The following is a 15,088-nucleotide window of genomic DNA, read 5'->3' on the forward strand; positions in this document are numbered from 1 at the left end:
TCAAAGGAAAAATTTTTTTTCAGTTTCAATTTTTTGGCAGTTTTGAGTTATAAAATGATTAAAAATGATAAATTAGAGCCCTCTGACAAATTTTTATCCATTTGGAGCAAGATTTGTCAAAAATTGCTTTGACACAGTTTTTGATTTAGTTTTGCTCTTGATTTAGTTTTCAAAACAAAACTATGTCAAAGGAAAAAAAATTTTTTCAGTTTCAATTTTTTTGCAGTTTTGAGTTATAAAATGATTAAAAATGATAAATTAGAGCCCTCTGACAAATTTTTATCCATTTGGAGCAAGATTTGTCAAAAATTGCTTTGACACAGTTTTTGATTTAGTTTTGCTCTTGATTTAGTTTTCAAAACAAAACTATGTCAAAGGAAAAAAATTTTTTTCAGTTTCAATTTTTTTGCAGTTTTGAGTTATAAAATGATTAAAAATGATAAATTAGAGCCCTCTGACAAATTTTTATCCATTTGGAGCAAGATTTGTCAAAAATTGCTTTGACACAGTTTTTGATTTAGTTTTGCTCTTGATTTAGTTTTCAAAACAAAACTATGTCAAAGGAAAAAAAATTTTTTCAGTTTAAATTTTTGCCAGTTTTGAGTTATAAAATGATTAAAAATGATAAAATAGAGCCCTCTGACAAATTTTTATCCATTGAGAGCAAGTTAAAAATGTCAAAAATTGCTGACAAATTTGACACAGTTTTTGACACAGTTTTTGATTTAGTTTTGCTCTTGATTTAGTTTTCAAAACAAAACTATGTCAAAGGAAAAAAAATTTTTCAGTTTCAATTTTTTGCCAGTTTTGAGTTATAAAATGATTAAAAATGATAAATTAGAGCCCTCTGACAAATTTTTATCCATTTAGAGCAAGATTTGTCAAAAATTGCTTTGACACAGTTTTTGAGTTCGTTATTCAAAACAAAACGCTGGATTTTGTCAAAGGAAAAAATTTTATTTCAGTCGAAATATTTTTTGCCATCCAGTTTTAGTTATAAAATGATTCAAAAATGATAAATTGCCCTTGACAAATTTTTATCCACAGCTACAAAATGACAAAAATGCTTTCACAAATCGTTTTTTTGTAAAAAATTAATTCTTGATTTCTTAATCGAAATAACCTCTTAAATAGTGCAAAATGTCAAACTTGTTGAAAAACAGCTAAAATATCGCTAAAAAAGCTAGAAAAACTTGATTTCTTAAGTCATTTAGTATGAAAAAGTATTTCAAAATCTATATAAAATTTCTATATCCCCCATGGTGATTTTTGATAAAAATGATGGGGGAGGAAACGCGAAACAGAAAACGGTCTTGGAACACCCTTAAAGGTTTCAAAAAATCTCTCTCGATGGCAAAAGGAAAAATTTGTTCTTCAGTGTAATTCATTTTGTGAGACGAATGAAATTGATAACTTCGTACCTGAATTAGCAAACTGCAATTTTGAACCACAAAACAGTCAAACTGAAAGAAAGAAAAATGTAAAAATGGCCTTGTTAGCGAGAAAATTAGTGAAAAAAATCTGCGAGATCCAGGCGCACAACGGAAATACGACGTGCCTCGATTTGGGAGAGAGTGGACGTGTGCTCGTGACTGGCGGACAAGACAAAGTCGTGAATTTGTGGGCGTTTGGCAGCGACAAATGTTTCCTGTCTCTGCAAGGGCACAATGGCTCGATTATGTGTGCAAAATTCGCCAACAACGACAACATTGTCTACTCTGCCGACGAAAATGGCGTCATAAAGCGCTGGATCTTGGAGCAGGAGGACGAACACAGCACATTTTATGGGCATTTAAAGAGCGTCAAGAGTATTGATTGCCATCCATTTGGGGTAAGACTTGTTTTGTTTCTTTTTTTCTGTGTCTCACGTACACATTCACACACACATCTGCTGTCCGCTACGTATTTTTTTTATTAGTAATATTACGTAGTATCAGAGTGTTCCCTTGAAACTGATTCACACTCGTTCCGTGTTTTTTATCTTGGATTTTTTTGTTTGCAGGATTATTTTGTATCAGGCAGCAATGACACCTCCATCCGTTTGTGGGATATCCGAAGCAATTTGTGCATCAAAAAGTATCGAGGTCATATGGCGAACGTAAATTCGGTGAAATTCAGTCCTGATGGCTCGTGGATCGCGTCAGCTGGAACTGAAGGATCCGTAATTATTTGGGATATTCGAATGTCAAAGGTAAAATTTAATTTTTTAATTACCTCAAAATTCGTTTTTAACCGAAATTTCATCATTTTTAGCAATTAATTGAATTTCCTGAACATGCATCTCCCGTTACCTGCGTTCAATTTCATCCGTACGAACTTTTACTTGGCGCAGGACGTAATGATGGCACCGTCGACTTGTACGATCTGGAATCCGAGAAGATTATCGCTCGTGCCACAGATACCTCGTTCTCGGGACACACCGTCAAGTGCATTACGTTCAACGAAAAAGGCGACAATTTGTTCGTGGGATCGACAATTGGCGTTTCTGTGATAGGTTGGGAGCCCGATCGTGATTTGGGGCACGTGGAAGCGACATGGAATATGTTGGGCGACATGAAAATCAAGGGCAATCAGTTGATTTGTGGCGCTTATGAGGCAACAAAGGCAGCAATTTATATGACACCGATTGAGGAAATTTTCCGATCAGTTGCCAGTGTCGAGCCACACTTTGAGTCGCATCATCCGGTACGTCGGAGCTTCAGCAAGGGCAGTGGCAAGTTACGATTGTCGTTGCAAGGTAACAAAGGATCCCCCCAAACTCCTGCAATTCCCGAAGATGGTCTCTCGTCGCCGAATCTCAGTATTGAGATGATTGACGAAGATGGCCCGGAATTTCCGATGCCCAGTGACATCACGTACATTCAGCTTCCACCCCCAAATAAGCCTCAACCAATTCCGCAACCAGAAATCAGCAGCTCATACGCAATGAAAAAGTCAAAAACGCCCGGCACAAAGAGTCAAATTGCCATTGATGACTTGCCCGGCACCCAAAACGACTCCGGATTAACGAATTACTTCAGTGACGACGTCTTGTTGATGTCCGCCGACAAAAATATCAAAGCCGAAAAGGAAGACTTCCCGATAAATAACGCACAACCGCCCGATTACACGACAAAGCCGCTCAAACAAGTGTCACGTCAACCGGCAGCAGCACGTCAAACGCAGCAACAGATGATTCGACAGCCATCGAATGTCGAGTCGACACGCAAAATCAGCAATTCCGTGAGTACGATGGAACTAAATAAAATTGGCGTCGACGATGATCCGCCAAAACCCACGGGGCGAGCTCGTCCCATGTCTCGGGGCACGTCTCCGGTGCGAAATATCCGTTCCGTGAAGAAAGCCGACCAAAATTCCGTGCTGAATCGCGAAAACATCAAAAACAAAAATATTTCAGTGCAAATAATGACAAAACCGCTCAGATCCAAAAGCTCCATCGACATGAAAGTCCTCGGAAACGTACAGCCCACGCAAATTCCCAAAATTATCAACTACAACGGTGAGATGCAAGCAACAAGTCCGTACCATCATGGCCAGGTAGCGATGCACCAACCGATGCAACAGCACCAACAAGAATTGCAAATGACCCGCTCCGAGGAAACGTACATCCATCAGATCCAGGAAGAGCATACGACGGTTTTGTGTCATCTTTCGGCGCGCAGTGCTCAATTACAGTTGCTCACGAAGACGATACAGGGACAAGATGTCACCACGGTGCTCCGGAAGACCATCGAGATGAATGATCGCGGCTTGTTAGTGGACATAATTGGCGCGATGCTCGAGAAAACGGCTTCCTGGAGTCTCGATATGTGTGTTTTGCTGCTGCCGCAATTGTATCAATGGCTCCAGAGCGAGTACAAATTCCATGCGATCCGCGCGTGTGATACGCTGCGCGAAATTATCACCAAATTCCAACCAATTATCCAGGAAACGTGCACGTATTGGGGCTCCAACATTGGCGTCGATCTCACGCGCGAGGAACGCGTCAACAAATGTAACGAATGTCGACAATGGCTACTCAGGATTAAGCAGCTTCCGGAAAATGGCACCGTTGGTGTCCCATTGACGCAAATTCAAAAGTTAATTGCTGTCTAAAAACGTAGTTTTTTAATATTTTTTAAATTTTGCAGTCAATTTCATTTATTTTATACACAAATCGTCAAATATTTGAATGGATTCTGTTTGTTTTGTTTTTTTTTTCTATAGTTTGCGTGAAATCCGAGCCATGTTACTTCTATTTTTAATGAATTTTAAACATTATTTACCTATGTACTAACATTTACCTCAACAAAAGTAGACCTTTTTTACGATAATTTTTTTATTTGTAAGCGAAAAGTAAAACAATTTTAATTAATTTATTACTCCTAATCCCCGATTTCCTAACAGAATTCTCACAAATTCAATGCGAGATCAGTATGTAAGAGAGAAAAAAGAAGCGCCTAACATTTTATAATAGTGAATGTAACTAGAATTTAGATAATTAAATGCCTTTAACCCCCTTCCTAATACGATTAGAGGAAAAAGTTGATCAATTAATGTTAATTTGTAAGAAATAAACAAAAAAAAAGTTAGTTTAATAACATTGAATTGTAATCCTAGTGTGTAAGACTACCCATTATACCACTTGTATTTGAAAAAAAGACATCTAATATTAAGTTGTATTTACATATATATGAAGACAACAAAGGAACGATGAAATGCAATTTTAATAAAGACAACCAAAATAAAAATAAAAAACAATTAATCAAAATTCAAATGGCGTTTTAATGTGTGGTTGTGAAGTTTGAACTGATGATTTGATATTTTTTGTGAAATTAATTTTTTTTTTTTTGAAGATATTGAAAAAAAAACTGAATGAATTTTTGGCTTTTATTTATATTTCGAGATATACTTTGAAAATTTTATTAAAATAATTTTTAATTAAAATTGATTTGAGAAATTTTTGAAGAAAATGTGAAAATTTTAATAGAAAAAAAGTTTTTCAGTTAAGCTTCTGAAAAAAACTGAATTTTTATTTTCAAATGACTTGTTTTCAATAAATTTTCCTGATTATATTAATTTTTTTGGAATTAAACTTGGGAACCTCGTTCACGGAAAATTTACAACTATATTAGGGAAATTTTAAATTTTTAGGAGAAAAATTGGAAAAATTCACCATTTAAAAAAAAATTCCTTTAAAAACGGAGGAAAAATTGTAAATTTAATTTTGGAAAATGAGTTAAGATCCTGGGAAAAAATAATTTTTTTCCGCAAATTAAATTTTTAAATTTTTTTTAAATTAAGGCCGTTCCAAATTTTTTCCGATGTTTTTGTCCCAAAACATTTTTTTCAAAAATAAAAAAAAAGTTTTGAAATACTGTTTCATACAAAATGCCAAAATTTTAACAAATTTTGGGCTCTTATGAATATTTTAAATCTTTTTATAGTATCTACATTGAGATTTGATGATTTAAAATTGATCTCAAAGTATTTCAAGTTAAAAATTTTAACAAAAAAATTTCATAAAAATAACTGTCAAAAAATTTTGAAAAGTAATTTTTTGAAAAAAAAAATTTAAAGAAGAAAATTCATGTTAAAATACGATTTTTAACACAATAATTCTTAAAAATTTTAAATTTTTTAAAAAATTTTGAGAAATTCCTTGAAAAAAGACCAAAAAACCGTCAATTTTGATGAAATTTTAAACTTTTTTTTTATTTTGCCCCATTGGATTTTCGGCTTTTGAAATGGGGCAGGAGACAAAAACATAGAAAAAAAATTGGAGCGGCCTAAAAATTTTTATAAAAATAAAAAAAAAATCATCAAGTTTTATTTAACACCCAAAAATTAGTTTTATTTTTCCATTTTTAATATTTTTGTAATATTTGATAAAAAATAATATGAAAAAATATTGATGAGAAAATTTCTTGTCCATTGAACCATAAAAAAATAAAGATTTTAGATTGCTAGCATACCTTTTGCCCTCGTTATTGAAGAACAACATTTCGCATTTTTGTACCAATCAGTAAAAATTCTTTAAAATCATTGAAAAAAATACATTTTTATTAATAAATTGACTTCTTAGATTGCTAAATAAGAAAAACTTGTTACAGAAAATGTTGCGAAAAAATTTTCTAAGAAAAAAAAATACATTAACAATTAAAAAAATTACATAATAAATTTTCATTAACTCCAATTTAAATTTTTTACGTTCCTCCTTATTAAATCATCTGCTTTAATTTTTTTTTTGTTTGTACCTCACACATATTCACAAACAATCCACTGTTATTAACACACCACTTCATAAAAAAAAATCTTTCTCTTTCAATCATGATCCTGATATACATACAAGCAAAAAAGTAATTTCTCTGCAATGAGAGTGCAATTGCAAAAAATCTTCAATATCACGCATGAACAAATCAAGTGCGATTAACAAGACAGCAGAAACTGCAAGAGAATACTACTTAATAATAAATAAAACTAAATGAAATACAAAAAAATATACTTAATATACTATATCAAGATATGTGTGAGTGCAGTTCGAATCAAAAACTTGTCAACAATTTACTTTTTTTTCACAATATTTTTTTTATTATATATTCATTTTTGTGTTTTATATCATTTTTACTCTCGAGATACATTCGTAGGCATGTTAAAAGTGCATCTACCTATATTACGAAGCAGTTTGTATGCGTCTCGTGTAGGACTTGATGAAATAAATTTTACGTTATATCGGACTTTGTTATGGTTAAGTTGTGTTGCAATCGCGAAGAATGTTACACATTTTTTAATGTAGAATTTTTTTAATGAATGAACGAACGGATGTCACTTAACATGCTATTCTTATTTATCTGATTATGTCAAATTAATGTGTGTGTTATATAATTTTGTTGAAAAAACTGACAGAAATCCTTCTAAAATAAATATATGTATAATTAGAGTTGACCTTAATTGACTTACATGTGTTTTCCTTTGTATATTTATCGTAAATTTGCCTAACGACATGCTGCGTTGATGTTGTCTTTGATTGAAAATACACACCGGAGAGTAAAAGATCGATCTCAAGGCTTCAATATTATTAAAATAATTACAATTTTTTCATGTTATAAGGCCGATAAAAATAAAACCATTTTTTTTTAAATTATAAAATTAATGAATCAAAAAAATTAAAATACAAAAGATTTTAAGTTTAAATTTCTGTAAAACTTTAAAAAAAATTAAGAAATTTTTTAAAATTATTTTTCGCATTTTTTTCTGATTTTTACTGTTGAAAACCAAAAAAACAACGCATAAAATAAATAAATAAAAATCAATAATTTTTTTTAAATTTAAAAAATAAAATAAATAATTAGTTAATTAATTTAAAAATTAATAAATATTATTTATTTATATTTTGTTTATTTAATTTTTGTTAAGCTAGAATTAAATAATTATTTTTATTTTATTTAAATATTAATTAAATATTTAATTTAATTTTAATATAATTTTTTTTAGATAAAAAAATAATAATTGATTTGAGCGAAATTACTAATTTAATTTTTTTTTGTCTTATTAATTTTTTAAATTCAAAAAAGGGGCATCGGCCAGTATTTATTAAATTAAATTTGGATAAGCCTATAACATATGATTCAGTCACAAATGTGTGAATATAATATTTATTACTAGTAATTTTTTTTTAATTCATGAAATCCTCAACATACATATTTATTCCATTAAAATAAATGAATGAATGAAAAAAAAAATACAAAATTCTTCTTAATTTTAAACAAATCATGCTTTGCTTTATATATGTTTGAATAAAAAATATTCTTGTTTGCCATGACCAATATTATTCAAACATCAATAAAATATTTCAACTCACATTTGAATACCTTAGTTGCGTTTATTCTGAAGAACTAACATTTTTTTTATGCAACAAAGGTGATAAATTATTAGAATGACCGAAAAAAATAAAACAAAACTCAGCTCCAAGCGGTCATTAAAAATAATTACACAAACATAAAGAATGTGTGAAGGACGGAAATTTGCAATTTTTAACACATTGTTGCACAGAAGAAGTGATTAGAAAGGAAACGCCTGGTAATATTTAGAAATTTATTTGCAAATGACAAAGTTTGTCCATTTACGACACTCGCAATTTTCGTATTTTGTTCAACATGTTAAACATCACGTTCAATATTCTGGCATCCGATTTGCCGCATTCACAAGTTGGAGTAACTAAAAGTGATTGTTGCATGAAAAATGTTTTTATTCGTGTGTAGGGAAAACTTACAAGAGCATTTATTGTCAGTCTCGTTGCAGATTAATTCGATGTTCGTACAATTGCAAGTGAATTTGGGCTTATCAGTGCCATTTGAGTGAGCCAAATAAGTGCCTCTATCAGTTGAAAAGAGAGCTGTGGAGAGAAAGTTGGTGAATTTTAATGAAAAATGTCAAATGAAGTTTTACCAAATTCCTCGCCAATGTTCTGAAATTTGTTTAAAGGCCCAAATTTGTGTATTGGGATGTGAATATTGTGACTAATTTGGAACAGAAATGCAAATAACGCAAAAACTGTGAGTAAATTTTTCATTTTTAGATTAAATTTTTAAAAATAATAACTGCTTCAAAGGAGACAATATCCCAAAATGTCATCAGAACGGCATTTATATAGTATTCCAACATGAAAAACATCGCAATAAATCATGTAAGAGAGATTGACATCACTTTCATGCCCTCCAGTTTTCATCAATTTTGACACTTTTACTTTATCATATAAATCAATTTGGATGTTTACAGCGATGTTTTTGCAGTTCATACATGAAAGGTAAGTACAATTTCAAAAAATAATTTAAATTTCTCAAAAAAGTTTCAAATTTTTCAGAATTTGAGTTGCGATCAATTTTTTAGTAAAATTAAAAATTTACCATTTCTCTAAACATTGCTCAGTTTTTGAATTTCATAAAAAAGCCAGAAGAATTTTTGTTTGTATTTGACTTAAAATTGGGCCTAAACGTTTATTAAAATTATTTTTTTTTTAATTTCAGAAATTTTTTAGTGAATTTGGATTATTTTTCTTATTTTTAAACACTTTTAAAATTTAAAATAACTGAAAAACTATTAAAATTTACAAAAAAATTATGAAGACGGCTTTTAATTTGGACTTAAAAAAACGTTAAAAATTAAATCAAACCGAAAACTAAATTGTTATGGCAATTTTTCTATTTTAAAATTAATAATTTTAGCTTTTTTCTTTAAAAAAATTATCATTTGACAGTTTATGGGTCTAAACATAATAAAATTTAAAAGTTGAGTCATCTTAATTAAAAAAAATTATTTAAAAAAATTATTTTAATATATTAATTAATTATAAAATTTGACAAAACTCGAGGCAAAAGATAAAAGAAATGAAGTAAATATTTTAAAAAAAATTAAAATAATTATTAAAAAAATGCTGAAAAAAGTTTTAAAATTTATTTTAAAAAAAATTAAGAAAAAATTAAAAGTTATTAAAATAAAATTATAAATACATATTATTTAACATTAAAAATTAAAAAAAATTAAATTATCATAAAATTAAATAAATTAAATATTTAAAACTCTAGAAAAATCGAATAAAAATGCTAACATGTTTAAAAATTGCACTTACCTTCAGTTAAAGTCAAATTCAATTATTTTACTACCGCTTTTAATAACAATTTGCCCTTTTCGCTTCTAGTTATAAATTTATGCCACAACATAAAAACCAGCGTGTTCATCTCATAAATTATTTCATGCTTGACCTTCCCTTTAGCGCTCTACCTCACGCACACATGGCAAACCAATTTTTAATTACAATCCTCTAAATGAGTTTGTTTGTTTTTTATTATTAAAAATATTGAGTGGTAATTTTATAGCTTAATTAAAATTATGCGAACATGTGTGGCAGGTAAGTACTAACTATAATTTTAAGGTTGGGTTTCTAAGCAAAATAAAGTTAGGTACTTTCAAAAAAAAATTTAAATTTTTATCGTAGAGACAAAACGTTGCTCAGTGATGCAAAAATTGTATTCGAAGATAAATCAATTGCAAAGAGATTGCTCATGCAGATATATTTTGAAATCGTAATTTATGTACGCGCGTATTTTTTTATTTTTAATCGTTTCATTCACTCGCATTTTGTTTGAATTAAAGGTCAGTATACTCACAAAACGCATCGCATACGTCTTTTAACATGTTAATTCTTTCAATTCTTTTTTTTTCTTCGTTGTAGATGTATTTCAAAATAACCGCACGGAGGTAAATACAAATAAAACGGAGAACAAATTGAATTAAATCGATACGCACATGAGAAAACCAGAAATGCATCGCAAGTATGCGCGCAATTTCAGCTCACTACGGTACAAGAAAAAAAAATGTGACGCACTTTTGGTCAAGCAATTTCACAGGTTAGCATCGGCGCGAAGAGTTGTGCTGTTATTTCTCGCGCGCATACCCAAAACGAGATCTGCAGCAGATCAACCACCACCATCATCAACGCATCGCATCATCGGCGGCGCGCGAGAGTGGCAATAACAACAACAACAACTTCATTTCTTTCTCACTTGTATCATTTATTATTGCCTACTTGTGCACTTATCACACTTGCGTTTTGCTCATACATTCCGCCAATAACATGCATTACGCATGCAAGCAAATGTGTATTTGTATCAGGAATGATCATGCATACTTGATTTAACAGCAGACCAGTTGTTACTCATTTCTTCTCATTTATTTCGTATTAACAGTTATCATCATCATCATGTTGTCGCGCTGTTTGTCGTACACTTTTATGTCGTTTCTTCGACGAGCTCGTTGAGAAAATTGAATTTGATGATGTGTTTGCGTCGCTTCGACAGCAATATTAATGAATGTTTGCTTAATTAACATCTTCTTACAAATTCATAGGAAAAACCTTTGTTTCATGCAAAAAAAAAACAAACCTGTCAACTTTTAAGCCTTAACAATGTGATGAAATACGATTCTCCATCATCAGAATTTATTGTTGGATGACCATAAACGTGGCGATGGTAACATCACGATTTTAGGATTAAATGCCGCCGAAGCACATGATAATTTTTTTTTTTGCTATGAAATGCATAAAGATAGATTGTGTAATCAAATTCCAGTGCGCAGTACAACTCTTGGTAAATGTACTAAATAAATATGAATGGACAAAGTATGGGCATATAGACATCTATAATCTAACATCAAATTCGCATTAAAGCCGTGAATGAATGAAATGCATTATTAATAAGAGGTGGATTTATAGAGCCTCAAGACAGTATGAATACATTTTGGGTCAGAGTTGATCGTTATCTGGAGTTATTTGGTGAATGGATTTAGAGGAAGATTAAGCAGAAGAGGTAATTTTTATGTAAATATCGAGTTTTTATTAGTTATTTCGATTTTTTTATATTTTAGTGCAATTGGAAATGTAAAAGGTACTTGTTGATATGGATTTTTAAGCATTAAGCATTAAAATGAATCCAAGGTTAGAAAAAAATTTTCTTACAGATTTTAGTAATGATTTTTAATTTTTTTTTTTATGAATGATAGATTTTTTAGAATTATTTTAATTTTATTAAAATTATTTTTTTCTATATTTTTTTTTTTTGAGAAACTAAAATAACAAAAATTTAAAAAAATGTTCAAATTTTGTTATATTTAATTTTGAATGATAATTTTTTCAAAAGATCAACATTGTCTTAAAAATTATTTTGAAAATTTGATTTTTTTTTTATATTTTTGGTAAAAATTATCAATTTTGCAAAACCTTTTAATATATAAAAGTACTAAAAATTTCCTTTTTTTAATTTTATTTTTAATTTTTTTTTTTATTCAGAACAATTATTTTTTTGGCAAATTTAAGCTTTTTGTTAAAAAAATTATTTTTTTTAAATATATATAAAAACTCGAATCTAAGAATTTTTAAAAATTTTGTAGCAAAATAAATAGCATTTTGTAAAAATATTTTAATGTTTAAAAAATTTATTAAATTTAAAAGTAACTTTTTTTTTAGAAAATAAAAAAAATTAATAAAAAAATTTAAATAATTGCAACCAAAATTTAAATTTTAAATTTATTAAATTTTTAAGAAAATTTAATAAAATTTAAATTAAAGAATTTTGGAAAATATAATTTTGTAGAGAAAATTCTACTCATTTTCATCTATTTTAATGTTTAATTTATTTAATTAAAATAGAGTTTAGAAAATTAATTAAATTAGTAAAAAAAAAGTTAGTTTAATTTATTATTTAATTTAATTTTTAAATTTATTAAATTTATTTTAATTTCAACTTTCAATTTTTCTTCTTTTGAAAATATAAAATTTTTCGTTCAATTTGTCATAAAAGTTATGCAGAATATTTCTATTGAATTGTAAAACCATATTCATTTAAATATTTCACATACTTAAGATTTTACTTGGATTGCAGTTTAAATATTTTTTTTTGTTAGAAAATATTTATGAACAAATTTAATGCTAAATAATTTCTTCTAATCTTTCAAACCAATAAACATAAAGAAAATCTCTTCATCTTCAATCAATTTCAAATGCCAAACAAGAAAAACCTTGTCTTACATTATTTTCTAGATTTCCATTAAAATTAAAATGCTAAGTAACGTCTCAACTGTGCAATTCAAGCATCACTCAAAGCTACAACAACCATCAACTGTCCACACCAAAGATGTCGTGATCTTTTAATGATCGGTGTTACTTTTCATTCTGCAGCGTGTTTTCTATCCAGTAGTCGCGCGCGTTCCAACATTCAAGTCTGTCATTAGACAAATACAAGTTCTTAATAAACATAAACTACATTTCACACACAAACTCTTGTCGCGCTATGTGCAATTGTGCGTCGTTCGTTCGAGAATCTGTGCGTGCATTTTCAGAGGCAAAGTATCAACTGTGCTACTTATGTGTGTTAACCTACTTTTTTTGAAAATTTTTATATATATTTATTACATGATTGTGTGATGCATATTTCCAATCAATCATCATGTAGTAAAAAAAAAATTTTTTTTTTTGAACTAAAGTAATAAAGTTGTGAGGCTAAAATATTCACAACGTTAATTACTGCATTTTAATTACAAATAAAATTTATTTTAATTGTTGGTCGGTCCATTTCTTATGTAAAGGCATTTTTTTAATTTCTCTCTGACACCTCTGGAAATTTTTTCAGAATTTTGTTATGCAACCTAAGTAGTCATAATGAGCAATTTAATTTAATTTAATGAGAAAGATAGATAAAAAAAAATTATCAATTCAAGTATCGAAGTGCGAATTACATTAAAATGCATTCACTGTATTCTTGCGGGTATCACCATCATATCTATCTATATTCTTCCGCTTCTTTGTTTTATATTCGTCCTTGTAAAGTTTTAAATTTTTTTTTACCGGCAGTCACACAATTGCATGTTCAATTGTTCGCTTTGGTTTAAATAAATTATTTAATAAAATAAATTTTAATTGAAATAGAAACCGTTTGTTCGTGTCAAAAAACCGACGTAGTTTGGTACAAAAGTCAATATTTCCATTACTTGCTTTTTTATTTTAATTATTCCAATAATAATAAAGTGAATTTAGGTTCTTGACCACAACATTCATATTTAAATAACTACTAATTTTATTATTTTAGCGTGACACGAAAATTTGCCTCACATGAAAATTAGGCCAAAATTACATTGGAAACCGGTAATACTCGTTTAAATTCTTACTGAAGCATGAATGCAAAAATTCTTTGCAAAAAAAAATTACTTGTTGTGTCCCACACACACGAAAAATTATTTTTTTGATACAAAACAAAACAAAAAAAAATCGGCTGCGCTGGACTTTGAGAAAAAAAATTGCAGTGTTATGTGAGTATATCGACACATTTTAATAGTTTTTCATTTATAGTAGCGTCTAGACCAGACACGAACATCGATACTCCGTTACGGGTACCCGTACTCGTTACTATTGATGTCGTCGTGTAATGATTTCTTGTGTAGGTATAAATAATATGGACAAATCAAAGTACAGAGCAATGTAAAGTTGTTTGTACAAAAGATTTGTATTTATTTTGGAATTGTGGTCGTTTTATCAACTGGACAGTGGTTTTATCACGCGAATTGATGAGGCGAAGAGATTATTGATATGATATGGGATTATAAAGTGATAAGCGTATGAATAATAAAATCTATAAATAAATTTTCTGGACTGATCTACGAGTAAAAAAAAATAGGAAAATAAAAAAAATAAAAAAATGGTAAAAAGCGAACTAAAAAGAAATAAACAAGAGATTTTTTAAGAGTAAAATCGAAAAAATTCAAAAACACGAACTGAAAAGGATGAAACAAGAGCCTTTTATGAGCGTAATAGAATATTTTAGTCTCTTTAAAAAAAAAATAAAATTTCTGATTTAAGATATTATATCAGAATTTAATTTTTCTTTCATAAGCAAAGGAATTGCTGTTCATAAAAGGCTTTTGTTTAATCATTTTCACTTCGGTATTTTTTTATTCGATTTTCTTCTCAAAAAGCCCTTGTTTATTACTTTTTAGTTCATTTTTTTTTATTTTTTTAATAAGCACAAAATTTTGCATTTAAAATAATTATTCGAAGAAAAAGTTTCGAAATCTTTTTTGCAATATTCGTCTTTTGATTCTTAAATTTTTTTTCTAAAAAAAATTATTGAACGAACTTCTTGAAATGCTCACAAGTGACATAAATAAAATAAAAGCCTTCAAATAATTTTATTTTAATTTTATTTTATTCACAAGATTATTATTTTAATCAGATTATTTTTAAACAATTTTGACTTAATTCAGATAATTTTTCATTTTTTTTCGAAAAAAATTATTTTTTTCAAAAATTTGAGCAAAAATCTTCAAAAAATCAAAAGGTACCTAATTCTTCAACTTAAGCTTAAGTAAAAAGCCTATTAAGTCAAAACATTTTTTACTCAAGTCAGAGATTAAGCCTTAAAAAGTCAAAAGTAAAAATCAAAAGTTTTTTCGACCCTGTATTTAATATTAAAGTTATTTTTAAAAATTATATTTATTAATTTAACTCTTTGGCAAAATAACGGAATAATCAACAAAAATACAAGAAAATTTAATTAAATTAATT

At 28.6% G+C, this 15,088-nt stretch overlaps 1 protein-coding gene across 1 annotated transcript; it reads left to right on the plus strand.

Annotated features, from left to right (window-relative positions):
* Positions 1-1,457: 1,457 nt before the first annotated feature.
* LOC134838304 (katanin p80 WD40 repeat-containing subunit B1) lies at positions 1,458-4,713 on the plus strand. The gene is made up of 3 exons (XM_063853804.1): positions 1,458-1,831; positions 2,003-2,191; positions 2,254-4,713. Exons 1-3 carry the CDS (start codon positions 1,487-1,489, stop codon positions 4,093-4,095), a joined length of 2,376 nt encoding a protein of 791 aa, XP_063709874.1. The 5' UTR covers positions 1,458-1,486; the 3' UTR covers positions 4,096-4,713.
* Positions 4,714-15,088: the final 10,375 nt, after the last annotated feature.

Source organism: Culicoides brevitarsis, chromosome 1 (genome assembly GCF_036172545.1).
Source record: "Culicoides brevitarsis isolate CSIRO-B50_1 chromosome 1, AGI_CSIRO_Cbre_v1, whole genome shotgun sequence".
In the NCBI taxonomy this organism is placed as follows: Eukaryota; Metazoa; Arthropoda; class Insecta; order Diptera; family Ceratopogonidae; genus Culicoides; species Culicoides brevitarsis.